This window comes from Crocuta crocuta, unplaced genomic scaffold (genome assembly GCF_008692635.1).
Source record: "Crocuta crocuta isolate KB4526 unplaced genomic scaffold, BGI_CrCroc_1.0 scaffold16, whole genome shotgun sequence".
NCBI lineage: Eukaryota > Metazoa > Chordata > Mammalia > Carnivora > Hyaenidae > Crocuta > Crocuta crocuta.
The window spans coordinates 9,226,230-9,245,130 of NW_027531893.1; the positions used below are offsets into that span (position 1 = coordinate 9,226,230).

Below are 18,901 nucleotides of genomic sequence, written 5' to 3' on the forward strand. Positions count from 1 at the left end.
CAAACAGATAACAAAAAAAAAAAAAAAAAAAAAAAGAATATGCTTTAAGACCAGGGTACATTCAGTAAAACTGCCTAATTTTTACAGTGAGGCCAAATCAGCATTATTTTCTGTGCTAGGGCTCGGTACCGTAATTATTAAATCAGATTACTTTGATTGTATCCAAGTGGACTCTATGTTCAACATCCAGGAGATGATATTAAGCATTCTATCTCAAGATTTTTCAAAAGAAAATCTCCAACAGAAAAGAAGTATGGCACTGGGAGATGGAGCATTTTCTTATAAGAAAATGTCGACAATCTCCCTCATTCAGAGTATCCGCTTTTAACACAGCAGAGCATTCGATCTCCACAGAGCAAAGCTGTGGCCCCCTCAGTCTGATGGCCCCGATGCTCTCCCTGCCTAACGCCCAGCAAGCCTCCTCGTCAGCTCCTGGGAGGCGGTAAAGAGACCGCAGGTACTAAACAGCGTCAGGAAAAACTCTCAGACATTCGGCTTGCCTATAACCAGTACCGGCCGCTAACCTCAGCCGCCACGCATTCAGCCGGCACTGTGTGCACACAATGACGACCCTAAGCATGCCAGCCAGCCACATGGCATTCAACGAATACCTCTTCTGGTTATTTGCATTGTGTTTTTACAGAGTAAATGCAGGGAAATTGGTAGGAAAATGAAGTGATAGCGATCAGCAGGACACCCACGTCTCTAAGAACCATAACTATCAAGAAAACCTCCATCACCAAGACAGCTCATTCTTTACCAACTGAGCCACCCAGGCGCTCCCAAGACAGCTCATTCTTAAATAGCATCAACATACTTGTCTTTACACAGCACACATTCTAGTACAACGAACTCGTTAGCTCAGTGGCTGCTTCCACAGAAGCTGGCCCTATGTGCTAGTTTACCCAATACCAGAGGCTCAGCGTCAGGGTTTCCTAACAATCTGAAAGCAGTGAGCCCTTAACACCACAGGTTTCCTCCCTCGGATCAGTGCCAAGGGCCCCACCCTTCCAATCTTCCGCATAAAGTGAAACTCTAGTAGTACGTAGTCGGGTATTACTAGGGAGACATTTACCATAGTCCTTCAAAGTTCAAGGATAAGGAGCAAGAAGAAGAGAAGATAAGGGAGAAGAGGCTGGCCACTGTGCTGGGTTTTCACACAACACCATCTCCTGTAATCTTCCCTATGATCTAAATATTACCCATTTACAGATGAGCCAACTGAGGCTGAGTAACTTGCCCGGGGCCCTTGGGCCAGACTCTGAACCCCATTCTCTTTCCACCTCACCATACTGTCTACACACAAACACACACAGGCTATTATTTCTTCTTTTACAAAAAGGACCCCTTAGCAATAAAAAGAGAAAAAAAAAAAAGAGGCAATGAGCTCCTGTAACACTGCGCGGCAGTGCAGCACGTTCTAGCTTAATAACAAACAATCACAAGTCCTGGCAGCTGCCTGAAAACCGTTCTCAGCCACCTTCCTATTAACAAGAACGAGGGGGACACCTGTTACCTCCTCTTTTAAAGCATAAGCGACCAGTGGTTCCAATCAACCTTCTTCCCCTCCCCCGAGGCCCACCGATTCCATCACTCAGATGGAGGAGTGGAAAAGCCCTGAGGATGACACACAAACGGCCCGCCTCCCTCAGAGCCTGACCCGGTAACCTGCGTAAGCTCACACAACGCAAGGACTCTGGGCGATGGGAAATCAACCTGCCTCTTCCTTTACTCTGCTGGGCAATTCGGGGGGCGGGGGGCCCTTGTGCACGAGGGGGGTCTGCGATCCATCCCACCACTTCTCTGGGCAAATCTCTCCTCTTGTCTGCCATCGGGGCACCAAGGTTGCTACCTGTCAACGCTCTGAGTGTCCCCGTGCGCTCACACAGTGAGACACTCCCACTGTGTCACGAAGAGCAGAGTCCAGAGCCAGCCCGAGGGGTTTGCTCTGACAGTCATCTTCAGAAACACAGAAGGCACCAGAGGTACCGAGATGAGCCATGCCACCTCATGAATGAAATGCTGCCCTGACTTTAAGTTGGTCTGGTATTTTCATTCCATGGATTTCTGAAGAACGTATGTCTCTAACACTGCACATTTTTCCTGGGGGTTACTTTTAGAAGATCCTATAAAGTGGGGTGTCTTTTCGTTAGTATCCATGACTTGAGTCAAAGAAACTTATCAACAGTATTCATAGTAACGGAAGGCCTGGAGTTTGACATCAAAGGCAAGGAATATGATTTAAATGAAATTCTCTCCCACTCACTCCCAAAGTAATTCCTCTGAAACGTAAGTCATGCCCATAATTATTTCCCAAGTCCACTGCCTACTTTCTTCTTCCAAGTAACTCCTCCAATCCCTGCCAGTCCGAAAACTGTCACCGAACCACACACGTGAGAGGGGAAGGAAAACAGGACTGTTTAAAAACTGCGCTATTACAATCAGCATTGAAAAGTCTCCAGGTTTCATTTTGAATCACTACTACTTTCTAATGATTTGAAATGCCTAATTTAAAAAAGTGGCTTAAAAATTACGTATGTACATCAAACTGTAAAGGCATTTGTTTCTTTGTGGGGAGAGGACGGATGTTCATCCACTTCTTACGTTCGATGGACATCACTCTCATCGCGCGCCGCTCTCTGGTCCACCTAAGAAACATGGAGTTCAGAAAACACAAAGACACACGGGCACAAGGCAGAATATAAGGAATATCAAGGAACAGGTACAACGGTCGTACCTGAAGGACCAGAGATTTTTCTCAACCCTTCTAAAAGAAATGCCTTAGGACTCTGTCATTTCATTTCCTGTTGATAGTTGGTAACAAACATTCTCTGTGAGCCCTGACCCGACAGGGAGAGACCGAGAAAGACTCTACTGAACCTTGCTGAATTCTCATCCTTGAAATTGTAAAAAACTCTTCCTTTTTGCTTTGCAATCACTCCTACGTGATCTACTTTGCTCTGCTCTCTTCAAAGTCAATCTCTTTTTCTTACATGATTTTATACCCAAGTAACAGAGAATTATGAAATAGGCATTGTTAACACACACGCACGCACATGCGCGCGCACACACACACTACTTACGAGTGCCTTGCTTTTGCACTACAATATTTTCTGTTCTTGTCCGGTTCGATGACTTGACCATTTCTCAGACACTGAGCACACACAAATTTTATCTTCATATTAAGAGACCCGGGCATTAGTTGATTGCCTAGTATCTTAAACAAAACAGAAGTTTCACTTTAAACAGAATACTAGTTTTCTTAGAACAAAATATTTAATTGCCACGTATTTCTTTTTTCATAATAGCAAACAATTTCTGGTATTGTCTGGTTTGATGCGTTGACCATTATGTACACGATCTGGTAATGAAATCTTAGTTCCCCACCTAAACACAAGAGAATATGATAGAAGCAGATTATAGACACCACGCCTCAATTTGTCAAAGCCAGCTCTGAAGGGTGACAACTAGAATTCTGGGGGGTGGGGGTGGGGAGGGAGCAGAGAAAGGACCTCTGCCAGCTGGGAAGCGGAACCACAGACTACCTCCCTTACTCCCGGGGTCCCCACGGTCCAAGAACCCAACTGTTTTGCCAGGTCAACTGCGTAAGGAAATTGTATCCTGCGGTCTTGGCAAGTATTATGGGATGCCTGATTTTATTTATTTTTGATGATGATCAACTAAAATTTGGAACCTTTTTCACATTAACAATAACTCAAGTCAATGAACAGTAAGAAAGGAAGCAGACTGTAAGTGGAAACTACATCGGCCAAATGACCTTCGTTAGGCCGCTCCAGAAAGGATACCGAACGCAGAAAAGTATGATACAATACCTGAGCTCCAGGTGCGTTGGCTTCCAGATTTTGCCAATATCGTTTAGATTCTTGAGCGATGGCATCGTGTGAGATACCTGGGAAATGTACAAGCCTTCCTTTAGGCTCGCCCTCTACGTACCAACGTTCCGCCCAACTGACCACAGCCTCAACTCCCCCGTCATCTCCCACGTAGCATAATCCGCATGTCACGTCCCTCTTTTTTGCAAGGGAATGTTCACAAATACAGCTTCTGGTACCTTCTAGGGAATCTCTCATCCTCCCAAAAGAGTACTATGTGCATGAACTGGTACCAGCAATGAATTCCACGAGGCTATACTGAAAACAAGCCACTGTAAAAATAACAGTTTATAGCTAAGGATAAAAGGAACAGTGCTGCCATATCGCAATGATGGAGAAACATCTCTGACGCTGTTTTGTCAAACCCTGACTGCTCCTGAGGAAACAGGTTTTTTTTTAAATTCAGTTCTTAATCCAGTACAGGTAACATATGGTGTCATATTTTCAGGTGTACAACAGCTGATTCAGCATTTCCATACGTCACCCTGTGCGCTCACCACGTGTGCACTTCTTAATCCCCCTCCCCTGTCTTCCCCGCCCCCTTCGCCCCCTCCCCTCCGGTAACTCTGTTTGTTCTAGAGAGTTAAGAGCTTGGCTTGAGGAGGCTTTTATTTATTTTTTTTTTAAATGTTTAGTTATCTTTGAGAGAGAGAGACAGAGTGTGAGCAGGGGAGGGGCAGAGAGACAGGGCGACCCAGAATCCGAAGCAGGCTCCAGGCTCTGAGCTGTCAGCACAGAGCCCTATGCGGGACTCGGACTCCGGAACCATGAGATCATGACCTGAGGCAATGTTGGACGCTTAACCAACTGAGCCCCCTAGGCGCCCCCATGCGGAGCCATTTCCTAATCATCCACACACCTACCTGTTTCATTTTGCAATATCCAGACTTTCAGTTCTACAAGACTATGCGCATAAAAGCACTCATCTTCCCTTAAACAGCCATATCGAACCTCATGGCGACATAAATCAAGCTGACACTGACCATGAAAAGAACGTATTTTGGAGTATTTTACTGTTGTCTCTCGCAAAATGTGGACAAGGCACCTAAGATAAAAATGGAGTGACACGTTATCATTCTGCCCTGGCTTTTTCAAAGGAAAATAAATAAATATATATAACATCAAGTTCTAGGCTAAAAATATATGTTAAATCTTTACCAGAAAAACTAATCACTTTACGTAAATATTGGATTAATGGGGGAGGGTGAATAATTTACACCATAAATTAAGCCATAAAATACTGAAATCCATTTCATGAGAAACTACAAATCAATAATGCCTTTTTGTATTAAATGTAAATTTCATAAACCACTTAAAAATTCCCAGCAAAATATACTAACAGACATTTTTCAATAGTCTTTCAAAACAGCAACAGTGAAAGCACAGGGGTAAACGGGCCTGGGCAGATACTACTATGCTTTTATTTGGATCTAAAGACAGAATCTATTGCGTCACTAGAAAAATGAGAAACTGCCAACATACTTATTGTCTTCAAACTCATGCTTTGTAACCGGGTGAGAACAAGAAGTAGAATTATCTTTATTTCTTTTACTTATCATTCTAGGCTTATGATCAAAACATTTCTGGAACAGACAGAGAAGAAGAATTACCACAACAACGTAATACGAAATCGAACTTTTGTGCCACACTTGTGCACATACTTATACGTTACACACCGAAACCAGTTAACACTTCATGCCAAGTGTTTGCATTTTTTGGACACTGGGAGTAGCGACTGCTGACCGCGTGAACGCGCACCCCACGGCACGGCGTGGGCTCTGGTATTTTATATTTCTGGGCTTGCAAGTCAGAAACTCTCACCAGTGGTGTAGCAGGAAATAAGGTTCGGAGATAGTACCTCACAAAGGAATATAAACTCTCCAAGATGCTCTTGGAGAAGTTTGAATACAGTGAGGTGGATCTTTCCATTCCCACCAAAGAATGCCTCTCTGCTGAACGCTCCTTTCCGCTCCAGCGTCCAGATATCTATCTCTTCTTGGCAATACGCAAATGTGCAGTGGCCTGAGTATCTACATTCCTCCTCAGCAGCAACATCTAAAGAGACCAACGGTGGAAAGACATTTAAAACATGGCCATTTTTTTTTTTTAACATTTTACTTATTTTTGAGAGACAGAGAGCATGCAAGCCAGGGAGGGGCAGAGAAATAGTAAAAGACTGTTAGGAAACAGTAGGGTCTGTCAGCACAGAGCCCGACACGGGGCTCGAACTCATGAGCTGTGAGATCACGACCTGACCCAAGTCGGATGCTTAACTGACTAAGCCACCCAGGGGCCCCGGCCATTGCTTTATCAAAGCCAGTGATTGTGACACATGTTCAGGGCACCATCTGAATCTCTCTACTTCACAGAGAGCTTCACGCAGTGACGCACATTTTACTGTGCAGTGGCAGTACTAACTTTAAAACCACAGCACCGTGGGTCTGAACTATTTTTATTTCTGACAGGGAAAAGGCTCTCACGTATTCTACCTAAGTTTAAAAACTCACTTAGGGATGTTCAAAGCACGTTCGGACGAAGCAATCTGACAAAAATTGAATAACAAAGTTCTCTCAAAAGCAACCTAAAAGAACATTTTCAAAGCCTCGGTTTAGTGCTGTGATTTTGTTTAGACTCAGCCAGGGAACCTACAGAGTGACACAGCTTTCTGTTTAAAACCTGGCCAAAGCCCAGTTTCCATAAACACCTATGATATACAGGCGCTGTAAGAAGTTAAAAACAAAGGTACAAATAATGTAAAAAGTACAAATGTCTCAATCCAAGAACTTTTAATTCTACCTAGAAGGTTTTAGGGGTGCCTGGGTGGCTCAGTCGGTTAAGTGTCTGACTTCGGTTCAGGTCGTGATCTCATAGTTTGAGGGTCCGAGCCCCACGTCATGACATGGGGCTGTGCTGACAGCTCAGAGCCTGGAGCCTGTTTCGGATTCTGTGTCCCCCTCTCTTTCCGCCCCTCCCCAATAGCTCTCTGTCTCTCTCTCTCAAAAATAAACATTAAAAAAAAATTAACTCTACCTATACATTTTTAAGAACAGTAATAGTGGAACCATTATTATAAATATAGCAAATCGTTTACCACTTATGTAATGCACACCCACAGAGTCATTATAGTACATACCTTTACATATATAATAAGGTCCTTCATAATTTGTTTTTGTTGGTCTTGGGCGTATTTTTTTCCATGATTTATCTTCAACATTCTTTATTCTACCAATTAAAATATCTTTCTTACATTTATGATCTAAATTAGCATGGTAAGTGAAATCCATTAACTTAGGGCCTGAAAAAGACATAAAAAAGGATTGCTCGTTGGCACAAAAAGCAACGTTTCATTTTACGGGCACATTTACAAGCAGATGTGAGCAGATGGATATTGATTATTAAATTCCCACAAGAATCCTATTTTTATAACCCCCAAATGTAAATAAGCTACTGAAGAACTTGTGCCTTTCATAGTCTATGTATCAGAGAACACAAAGTTTTATTCAACACCAGCGCCCTCAAAACATACTCTTATTTAACTATGAGGGCAGGAATTGTGATGGCTTCTAACGGGAAAAATCACCACAAAATATACACAACTAAGAAAGAAAATGAATTTAGGCTCCGGTTTCAGAGTTGTGTTTATCTCACCTGACTTAGGGGCAAAAGTATGAAACAAACCAACAGAAAAGACTTTATAAGCGCTCTATCAAATACTAGTCTTACAATACTTTTTTCCTAGTTCTTGCTTTATTTGAAAATGACCATATTCTCAAACATGTATGGAGAATGCAAAGAATTTCAAAAAATGTAAGTAAGATTTCAACACCAGGTAAGTATTCTATTCTACGTAATTATATTAATGAAACCAAATCCAATACAAGCAGGCTTATCCTATCCGGAACTCGAACAGGGACTGGAAACCACAGCAGCTGCTGTCTTCCATGAAGAGTAACGGATCTCGAACTCTCCGACTAGACTATCGACTAGCTTAATACCATCAGCCCCTTTAGTCTGGTCCTGACCTGATTTTACAAAACACATCTGACAAGCTTGTCTCAGCTCATGGGTTCCTTCAAGGGGATGTCTTGGGGTCACTGATGAGGGTGGTTTAGTAACTGCGCCTCCGAAGAAGTTTCCAAAGTCATTCCTAGGGTGGCTTGAAATTCCCAGGAAACTCTCAGAAGCAAACAAGTTGCCTGGTCCGTTCATCTGCAAGAATAAGAAAAAAAAAAAACAGGAAAAAAAAAACAGCCAACAAATATTGCACTCTCACCAAAGAAGGGAACAAATTTGTGAAAAACAAGACATTCTTCACGAACTGAAATCAGTACTAATCTGCCGCTGCCGCGCTTCTATCGAAAATCTGAATCTTTCTAGGTTGTCGGCTCTTTGGGTCTCTAGGCCCCTCCCCCACCTTCCTGGCTCCTCCCTGAGTTGTCCTGAGTAACGTCTCATCCTGCTGGGACAGCACACCGGAGCCCTGATCTCATCTGCCCTGCTGGGTTCTGTGCTGCTGGAGCCTCTCGCCCGCCCGCGGGCCCAAGAGAGGAACCTGCCGGAGCACACGGCACGCATGGCTGGCGGCTCCGCGAGGGTCTTACGTCACCCCCTTCTCCCCCGCAAGTGAGATGTAGGGAGACCATCACGTCTGTTCAGATAACTCCGTTACTTAAGTAAAAAGACCTGTGTTCAATGTAAGCGACGTATTTACAAAAGAGGAAGTGGCACTTACAAGTAAAAGGGAGGAATTACTGCCGCTAAGCGCTGTTCCCTCTCTAGAAGTTGAGGTGGACAGATCTAAAATAATAAAAACACTTCAACAGACCTCATTCTGATCATGTCACAAGAACATCAGGGCTCAGTGGCTGCCTACGCTTCCCCCGCATTACCTTCCCTCCCCCTTCCAAGGAGCTTTCTTGCTCGTGAGGGACCCTCACAGAGGGCAGGGGATGGTCTCTTTCCCTCTGGAAACTTCCAAGGGCCATTCACAACCCTCAGGCAAACTTAAATAAAAAGCTGTTTTCGGAGACATTAGCTAAAGCAGGGCCTACGGAGGGGGGGCTGTTAAAAAGACTAAGACAAGAACTCATATCCAAAATGGGAAAAGAGCCTCTTCAAACTACGGAGCAGGAATTCATCACAACATTAAGAAAATCAGTGAGGTGCGATGACTCTTTCCCTCAGGCCGCCCCTCGATTTTCTTCTCTCTGCTCTCTGCTTCCCACAGACTTTAGTTTTTTCAGGTGTCAATCTTTAAACTGATCGTTTTGATTTTTCTCCCTTTCACCACGTAACAATGCCTTAGAAAAATAGGAAGCTTTTGATCAGTACTGTTTAAACCATTAAAGTAAATAGGAGAGAATGACAGAGGCAGGGGCCAGACCAAAAACTCAACAATCTCTTGCAAAAAAACTAAGGCACCACGCACAGTTTGGGGACCTCTGGGGATGAAGCCTAAAGCAGACAGATCTAATTCTATAGGTCAGATTCTGAATAATTCTGCCTTACGTTAGTCTAAACTATTTGCCTCACTTGGAATTTACAAGGAGAGCCTGCCTTTAAGACTCTTGACGATGGGGTACACCTTCCCTGGAGAAAACATTAAAAGCCATTTTGCCCCCCAAAACAACAGACACCCACCTTAACAAGCTATCTAGTTTAAAAACACAAAACACAAAAATAAGTGCCACATATATTCCTAAGTATTCCCATGATCCTCAACCTCCAGAATGGCACGTTGATGCCCAGGCAAATTAAAACGGAAGACTTAGTTTTTATATTTTCAGCTACAATGAAAATAATTCAAGTACTAACTTCCTAAAGTTAGTTACATAACTGCCAAACACAGACTGCCTTCTTTAGAACACAAACTGCGGTTATTTACACAAATGGCTCGAGTCTTACCTCGCTTGGAATCGCTCATTGAAAATGAATTTAAAGAAGAGCAGAAGTCTTCCAAGGATGAGGTCAAAGGCGGATACAGTTCGGAGAAGGAGGGTGGAGGAGCATACCGCGCACCAATGGGCAGGGTGCCCAACAGAGATGCCGAGAAAGGTATGCTGGGGGTGGTGCTGGCTGCCGGCAGGGCTCCGCGGACTAAAGCTGATGGCTAGAAAAGAAAAAAGATTTTACTAAAACCCAGGAAACTTAGTTACAAGTAGCCCATGCTGCTCTGAACATCAGCGTACAGAAACACATTATTGCACTGGGCAGTTATGTAACAAAGCTGAAATCACTACTGAAACTCAACAGAAGAATCTAGGCTCCTGGCTCAGTCAGTTAAGCCTCCGACTTCAGCTCAGGTCATGATCTCGAGGTTCATGAGATGGAGCCCCATGTGAGCCATGTGAGGCTTGTGCTGACAGCTCAGAGCGTGGAGCCTGCTTTGGATTCTGCGTCTTCCTCTCTCGCTCTGCCTCTCCCTTCCTCGTGCTGTCTTGCTCTCTCAAATATAAACAAATGTTTAAAAAAAAATTAAGAAAAGAAGAATCTAGGCTACAGAGCTTCTCTCTTTCCAAGCCCACATTCAAAAAAGGATCAAGGTGTCAGGACACAACAGATGTTGGCGAGGATGTGGAGAAAGGGGAACCTCTTGCACTGGTGGGAATGCAAACTGGTGTGGCCGCTCTGGTAAACAGTGAGGAGGTTCCTCAAAGAATTAAAAATGGAACTACCCTATGACCCAGCAATCGCACGACTAGAAATTTACCCAAAGGCTACAAAAATGCTGATTCGAAGGGGCACGTGTGCCACAATGTTTATAGCAGCGGGATCCACAACAGCCAAGAGCCCAAGTGTCCATCAACTGATGAAGGATAAAGAAGATGGGGTTTATATACACAATGGAACAGTGCTTGGTGATGAAAAAGAATGAAACCCTGCCATTTGTAACAACGTGGATGGAACTGAAGGGTGTTATGCTGAGTGAAATAAGTCAGAGAGAAACAGATATCATGCTTTCATTCATATGTGGAATTTGAGAAACTCAACAGATGAACATAAGGGAAGTGAAGAGAAAATAAGGTAAAAACAGAGAGGGAGACAACCATGAGACTCTCAAATATAAAGAACAAACTGAAAGTTGATGGGGGGGGTTAAATGGTGATGGGCACTGAGGAGGGTACTTATTGGGATGAACACTGGGTGTTGTATGTAGGAGATGAATCACTGCGTTCTACTCCTGAAGCCAAGACTTCACTGTGTATTAACTTGAGAATAAAAAAGTAAATCAGGGAGCCTGGGGGGCTCAGTCGGTTAAGCGTCTGACTTCGGCTCAGGTCATGATCTCACGGTTCGTGGGTTTCAAGCCCCACGTCAGGCTCTGTGCTGACAGCTCAGAGCCTGGAGCCTGCTTCAGATTCTGTGTCTCCCCCTCTCTCTGCCCCTCCCCCACTCATGCTGTGTTTCTCTGTGTCAATAACAAATAAACATAAAAAACATTTCTTTAAGAAAAAGGAAAAAGTACCTTTTAAGGTGAGAGACCCTACATATAACCTACAGGTAATACTGAAAATACCGAGTGGGTCATACGGCAATTATTTAAAAAAATGAAGCCCGGCTTCAGAAGAGAGGAGTCATGCTGAAATTTACCATAACAGTTTCGTTGGCCTCAGGTGCGGAATCCAGAAGGTCGTCTATTTCATCTCCGAGGACCATATCTCCGTCATCTAAAAAGGGTTCCGGCATAGCGAAGGGGGTCTTTCCTCCGTTGGCCAACACCGTCGAGGGCAGGGGGCTCTCGTCCACTCGCAGTGGCAACATAGAGGGTAAGGGCATGATGGGAACTGAGGCCAGCTCACTTCCCACTTGGTGGGAGAAACTGGATGCAGGCACAGTGATGACAGACGCCGCTTCCTGCCTCGGAGGTAACAAATCTGAAACATGGATTGAAACACACGCACTCATCTTTAGTGCCCTTACTCACATGAGACGAGTGTCAAGAGCCAATAAGGGCGAAAACGAGGAGCAGGGTGAGAACACGAAAGTAATTGTAAAAACAGAGAGAGTCAAGAGTGGAAGCAGTTCAAATAAAAGTGTCAACATAATTCTCAACGTCATGTGTTTGACCCAGGAATAGACATATTCGCTCGTGAAAACTTATCCTTCTTCCTCACAATGCCCGGCCGCCTTCCGGGCAGAGCTACGAGGCGCTGGTAAAGCCACACGGGATGCTCACTGACTGCTTACCGACATCCAGGGTCACCAATCCCCTGCTGGCACATCTGGACACACTAAGGTAGTTTTCGAAATTACTCTTGCTTGAACACTAATGGCCGTAATCTTATCTGACAACGCTATCCCACCTACGGAGTCTAGGGCCGCCACTTTCTAGAACAAGATGACACGGGAAAACGTACCTGGCTCGATATCTTCCACGGAACAGTTCAAAGCCTGGAAATTAAACCAAATAATGGATCATCGTCTGGTCAGCACTCGGGACTACAAGCAGACAGTCTGTCAGTCTCACTCCGAGGCAGCAATGCAAGTTCTCACAGAACGTTTACGTCCTTCCATTTGAGATCCAAGAAAGAAACGGAACGCGCAAACCTCCGCGGCGCGTGGGTAAGCAGGTGGCCTTGCGGCACCGCCCTGGGCTCTCCAGGCCCGTCCTTCCCAAGGGCCCTTCGGGAGCACGGCTTCCAGAAGGCCTAGTCTAGCCTCTGCTCGCTCCCCAACTCACACAGGCACCCTAACAGCTCCGAGAAGTCTCACCGTTTAAAAACCAACAGCTTGTTAACTGTGTCTAGCCCGATGGCTGCCGAAATTCCTATCTGGCCCCGAGGCCACTTTTTCTAATAAAACCTAACATCTGTGAACATCCTGTGAAATCCTCCATCGGACTCAGGAAATGCTGGCTGCAAGATATGCCTAGAGCTGTTTGTTTCCTTTTACAGAACAGGAAGCTGTGGCCAATTACGTGTCTGAGAAACAAAAAGCTCTCAAAAATAGACACAAACCAAAAATATTAAAAGCAGGGCAGCTAACACTGCCATGTGCTCTTCTTTGCACCCAGAGGGACGAGTCCTCACGGAAGTAATAACTTTACCTTGGAAGCCCCGTCCCCAGGAGCGGATTTTAACGAGAGCTGAAAGAAAACAAAGGTGCGGATTTTAAAAAACTAAGTTAATATCAGAAGTGATTCCAAGTCCCAACCACACGGAATGAAAACACCCGGTGGAGAGCGCCAGCTTACCTCGGCCCTAACGTACGCTTTTCTTATCTTAAATCCCAATTTCTGAGCTAGTTCTTGAGTTAGTTTGATCACGTGTTCATCCTGGAAAAATACAACAGGATTAACGGAGGGTTATGTTTACTAACTGGGAAGACAAACAGAAAACAGCCAGAACTCATATTCTGTGGGGGCACCTGCTTTACGGGCACTTAACCCTTAATAAAGCGGGTGGACAGGTGGCTGGAAAACGGAACTCTGTGGCTACGACGTAAACCAATGAACTCAAATAGAAATTCCATACCTGAGGCACTGCCAAGGAGCACTTTGCTACAGAGTCGTAAGCTTCTCTGTATCTTCCTAAATCACTGAGAGCCTTAGATTTCCGATACAGCGCTTTGCAGTTACTGGAGTTTAAACTGAGGACTGTATCGCAGTCTTCTAAAACTTTATCGTGGAAACCCTAGGGTGTGAGACCACACAACGTTAGCAACAATTCATTCCCGCACTAATGTCTTCCTGCAAACGCAAGCGAATTAAGACCCCGGACTACTGCCCTCCCTTCAGACTCAAAGTTAGTGGTATTATTTCTCTTTTCCAAAGTATTTTCACTGTGAAATTCCCAATAGGCAAAAGTACAGAATATACCATGAACTCCATTGGAACCATCATCCAGACCAGACAAATGTTGACCTCTGGCCAGAAAGGCCCCAGATCTTCAAGAAAGAAAACTGTCCGGACCCGGCGGGCGGCCCGGGCGCCACTCTCCCTTCCTACTGCCTCCACCAGCTACCCTTTGTTGGAGTTCATTAAAACGTCAACTGGAAACGTGACTCCCACACAGCCAGCTAGCCCCAGAAGGATCCATTAGAAAAAGACAAAACAAGCCATCAGTGAATCTTCAATAAGAACCGGGTGACAACATGGTCCGTGGTGAACATTTGAAGCAGATCAAAATATTGCTTTTCAGCTCAGACCTGTGTTAAATCTTCCGAAGGTGAGACACTGTGCGGCGCTAACGGGGCTCCGGACAGGACTAGCGGACTCTCGACCGAGCAACTGTGTCCATACAGACGCCTGACTGACGCACGGATCCGTACCTGCATCCTCCTGGGCGGATTTTGTTATAAGCAGACGCGGCCCAGAACCCAGACTCACGGGGCAGCTCCAAGGACCAGTCATCAAGAGACAGATTTGATTTTTAAAATTCCTGAACATGTATCCAAAGCTGGCTTTTCAAAGCTTCAGCCCACTCTAAGAGCAGTCAGTAAAAGGGGCATCTGGGTGGCTCAGACAGTCAAATGTCTGACTTCGGCTCAGGTCATGAACTCACGGTTTGTGAGTTCAAGCCCCGCGTCGGGCTCTGCGCTGACAGCTCGGAGCCTGGAGCCTGTTTCGGATTCTGTGTCTCCCTCTCTGCCCCTCCTCTGCTCATGCTGTCTGTGTGTGTGTGTGTGTTAAAATAATACAAAATTTAAACAAAATTTTTTAAATAATTCAATATGTCTCTCTTAAAAATTGAAATTAGAGGGGCATCTGGGGTACTCAGTCAGTTAAGTGTCCAACTCTTGATTTCGGCTCAGGTCATGATCTCATGGTTCTTGAATTTGAGCCAAGTCAGCACTGACAGTGCAGACCCTGCTTGGGATTCTCTCTCTCCCTCTCTCTCTCTCTGTCCCTCCCCGCCTCACAAAATAAATTTTTTAAAAAACTGAAATTAGAAAACTGACTTACAATGTATTTTGTTAGTGAAAATGCTTTTTCCCTCTAGAAACACTGTTCTGCTCTAAAAAAACAAATCACCACTCACCATATTAGAATAGCAAGCAATACGATTTATATGCAGTTTTTCGATTATTTCTTTAGGGATGACAATTTCCTCCGACTTGGCATAAGCAGCTATGTTCAGAGCTTCTGTGTACTGGCTTATCGAGCTGCTCCAATCACGTTCCCGATAAATGTCATTTCCTTCGTTAAAAAGATTTCTCACAAGAGCACGTAAATATACCTTAAAAAAAGACAGAGAGAGAAAAAAAAAAGAGAGTTACCACTCGAAGCCCTTTATGGAACAGGAGAAAGTATAGGGGAATTTTAATTTTTGTGCTGAAAACTTCCGAGCCTTAGATGTGACAACCCCAGCCGCCTCACGACCATCTCAGCGAGGGCTTCCTCTGGCTTGCTTGCTCAAGGGCAAGGACAATTTCTCATCATGAGGAAAAAGGCAGCAAAAGCACCTTGTGAGAATCTGCTCACATCCCTAACTCGGTGCCCACATTAAACTCTGCAAGTGGAAACTCAAGGTTTGAAGGAATGAGCATCCTGGGCCTTGGACTGGTATTTCCAGACTGCCCGCCAGACCGGCGAGAACAGCAAGGATGTAAACCTCTAGTAATTTCTAGGTGGGAAACGGTATCTTTTTTTTACTCCTGTGCCTGATTACCAAGGGTCTCCCACATTTGTACGGACCATCGTGTCTCCCCTGCGGTAAACGTTTGCTCAGGTCAGTTACTGGTTTGGGAGAGGGGATGTTAGACCTTTTTCTCACGGAGGAAGTATAGTATACAGGTTCTTGTGCTACGTATAGAAGTTCTGGAGTTTCCTTCCTGATTTCCATCATTGTTCTAATGCTTTAAAAGTCAGGATTAGATAAATATTCGAGTCCCCAGTCTCATGTTTTGCAATTCATGTCTAAGCTGACAGAATTAGTAAAGAAAACTGGACAGATCAACCTTTAACAAGGGCGGGGACTTTTGACATGCCACTTAACCTCACGGGACCCCAGGTCCAGTTATAGATGTCAGGGCTGTAAAACTGACTGTACAATGAACGGACTGTTCCCAGTGCTTTCTAGCCATAATACTCTATGATTCTACATCNAGGGACAAGGAAAAAAACCGAGGAGACCAAGAAGACGGAGGGAGAGAGGCAGAGAGAAAGAAGTCACATTTAGAAGCATCAAAACCCACAGCCTGCACAGGTGAGGGCCTTGAGTCCAGGGCCAGGTGAAGTGGGCTTTCCCTGCGCCTCTAACTAGTTTCACGTCTAGTTGCTGCCTCCCAGGGTCCAGACACCCTCTACTGCTTTTAGAACCTCCTTTTCCTAAATAAAAATAGAAGATACTGTGCCCTCTCCTTCACATATTCCATCCAAGTTGTCTTCAGTGAAATGAGAGGTAGGCTAAAAGTAATTTTCAAAGGAGGCGCCTGGGTGGTTCAGTCAGCTAAGGGTCTGACTCCTGATTTGGGCTCAGGTCATGACCTCGCAGTTGGTGAGGTCGAGCCCCGAACCGGGGTCTGCGCTGAGAATGTAGAGGCTGCTCAGGATTCACTCTCTCCTCTCTGACCCTCCCTCATTCACGCTTGCTCGCTTTCTCTGTCTAAATAACGAAATGAACTTAAAAAAAAAACTCTATTAAAAAAAAGTAATTTTCCAGGAGCTCAGAAGAAAACTTAGTGCAAACTACACTCATGGAGGAAAGAAAATATAGAACTGTCCACATATACCAAAGCCATGATGTCCTATATATATATATATGTATGTATGTATATATACACACACATACACATATATACACACATATATATATGCATACACACATACACCCATATATGTATATATGCATACGCACACACACACATATATACACCCATATATATATACCCATACACACACACGCATATATATATATATATACATCTGTGTACAAGACTGACAAACTCTTTCTATAGGGGCCCAGAGAGTAAATACTTCAGGCTCTGTGGGCCATATGGTCTCTGTCTCAACTACCATATGTCGTGAAAACAGTCACAGATAATAAACATATCAACAAATAGGTGCCTCTGTGTTCCAATAAAACTTTATTTACAGAAACAGACAACGGACCCCATCTGGCCCGCCAAGCCCGAGTCTGCCAACCCCCAGCACCCATTACAATTCACAAGTTACTTGCAGAGCTTTTAAGTAGATGTGCCCAGTCATTACCGCATATTGTTCCTGTGTCCCTGGATACGACAGCGGTGACCTAAGAGGAAGAAACCAGTGAATTTTAATTATCGGACTTCTCAGGACTTGTTCATCCTGATGCCATCACAAAGCTAAGGTTCTATCAGCTCGCTACGGGTTCAATGAGCATTTTAAAGACCTACCTTCCTTTACTACCCTTATTCACATAGGCCATTATTCACATGAAACATGGGGGGTGGGGGGAAATGTGCAACTATTCCCTTATGTTTTCTCAAGTATAACACTTTTGTTTTTCTAAACCTACTTCTACCCAGAGGTGGCCTAATTCTTCAAACACTAAACAAAAAGTTTTCAAGTAGCATAGAGCCACTAATACTTTTTGACTCGATTTGCTGTAATACAGAGAAGGTCTCCTCTCCGGAAGAACAGAGCGGGCCTTCTGCCTGGACGTGTCCACCCAAGCCCCGGGCGGCCTTGGCACTGGCCTGCTCCATGAAGGCTGGTTAGAGATCAAGCTTCTTAACAGAACTGATTACAAAAGCCCTATGTGCACGTGCGTGTTTGATCTCATCCCTTTTCAGTCGTCAGAAGTATTCTGATCAGATTAGGTTCTGACCCCTCTGGGTCTAACATTTTCAGAGAAGTTACAGGATTTTAGCTCTAAAAACCAGACAGGAAGGTAGACTTCAGAACACACAGGAAGTCAACTGTTCACGAGCAAAAAATATTGCTGGACAAAAATATCTAATTTCTAACCCGAATTAAGAGGATTTATAAACGGGACTAGAGATTTCTTAACCTAATCTAAAAAACACTAAAAAAGTACAGGGGCGCCTGGGTGGCTTGGTCGGTCAAGCGTCCGACTTTCGCTTAGGTCATGATCTCGCGGTTCGTGGGTTCGAGCCCCGCGTCGGGCTCTGTGCTGACTGCCAGCTCAGAGCCTGAAGCCTGTTTCAGTCTGTGACTCCCTCTCTCTCCCTGACCCTCCCCTGCTCACGCTGTCTCTCTCTCTCCTAGAAATAAATAAAAACATTAAAAAAAATAAAAATAAAAAATAAAAAAGTACAGTCAGCTCTTGAACAACATGGGTTTGAACAGTAGGGGCCCACGGACAACATTATCTTTCTCAATGAACGTTATACGGTGCTGTGAACGTATTTCCTCTTCCTGATGAACTTCCTAACCTTTTCTTTTGTCCAGCTTACTTTATTTTAATTCAGTAAATAATACGTGCAACATACAAAACATGTTCATCGACTGCTTATGCTCTGGTAAGGCTTGCAAAGGTCAACGGTAGCAGGCTGCTAGCCAATCAGAAGTTACACATGGATCTGCAACCGAGCCAGTGGTCCACGCCCCTCACCCCGCGCTGCACAAGGGCCAGCTGTATACGTGACGTGGACACGCCCACGAGTCGGGTCCTTACTGGATAAACTGCAGTCCTTCCTTAATGTTCTGCTGCCTCTTTCTTCTCTCCTCGGACACACTGGACATGTTATCCCCCACATCCACTTTCTAAACGATCGATCTGGAAAGAAATGAGACACAAAGTTATACACAGTGCAGAGCTCCTGGACCCCAAGTAAAACACCCACCATCTGCGGTCCGGCCACACTGCTGCTTGCGGACACGCCCCTCTCTGCGGCCTGGACTCTGGGCTGCGGGACCCCGGGAGCCCTCACCCCCGCACGGTCCCTGCTGCCCCGCACATGAAGCGGCCGGTTTTCATGCCAACTTTGTCTGTTCCTCCAAGTCATCTCCCCACAGCCCCTTGGCTACAGGTTTCGTTTCTTCCCTGTCTACATGCACGCACACATGCACGCACATGTGAGCTGCTGGAGAGTCCTGGCCTTGTTTTGCTTCTGGAAGTTCTCCA

The 18,901-nt window shown here is 44.9% G+C and overlaps 1 protein-coding gene across 1 annotated transcript in view; it reads right to left on the bottom strand.

Moving 5' to 3' along the window:
* The window catches only part of ZC3H7A (zinc finger CCCH-type containing 7A), a 24,913-nt gene extending 6,237 nt beyond the window's left edge, over positions 1-18,676 (bottom strand). The window contains exons 1-18 of the mRNA XM_077773333.1: positions 18,452-18,676; positions 17,044-17,083; positions 14,873-15,070; positions 13,367-13,525; positions 13,087-13,167; positions 12,940-12,978; positions 12,251-12,284; positions 11,484-11,767; positions 9,798-10,002; positions 8,626-8,690; positions 7,916-8,102; positions 7,027-7,188; positions 5,752-5,948; positions 5,376-5,476; positions 4,757-4,938; positions 3,834-3,910; positions 3,084-3,217; positions 2,543-2,648 (exon numbers count right to left, since the gene is read on the bottom strand). Of these exons, the coding sequence (XP_077629459.1) occupies positions 2,543-2,648; positions 3,084-3,217; positions 3,834-3,910; positions 4,757-4,938; positions 5,376-5,476; positions 5,752-5,948; positions 7,027-7,188; positions 7,916-8,102; positions 8,626-8,690; positions 9,798-10,002; positions 11,484-11,767; positions 12,251-12,284; positions 12,940-12,978; positions 13,087-13,167; positions 13,367-13,525; positions 14,873-15,070; positions 17,044-17,083; positions 18,452-18,519 (2,319 nt within the window). The 5' untranslated portion in view covers positions 18,520-18,676. The remainder of the gene's footprint in view (positions 1-2,542; positions 2,649-3,083; positions 3,218-3,833; positions 3,911-4,756; positions 4,939-5,375; positions 5,477-5,751; positions 5,949-7,026; positions 7,189-7,915; positions 8,103-8,625; positions 8,691-9,797; positions 10,003-11,483; positions 11,768-12,250; positions 12,285-12,939; positions 12,979-13,086; positions 13,168-13,366; positions 13,526-14,872; positions 15,071-17,043; positions 17,084-18,451) is intronic.
* Positions 18,677-18,901: the final 225 nt, after the last annotated feature.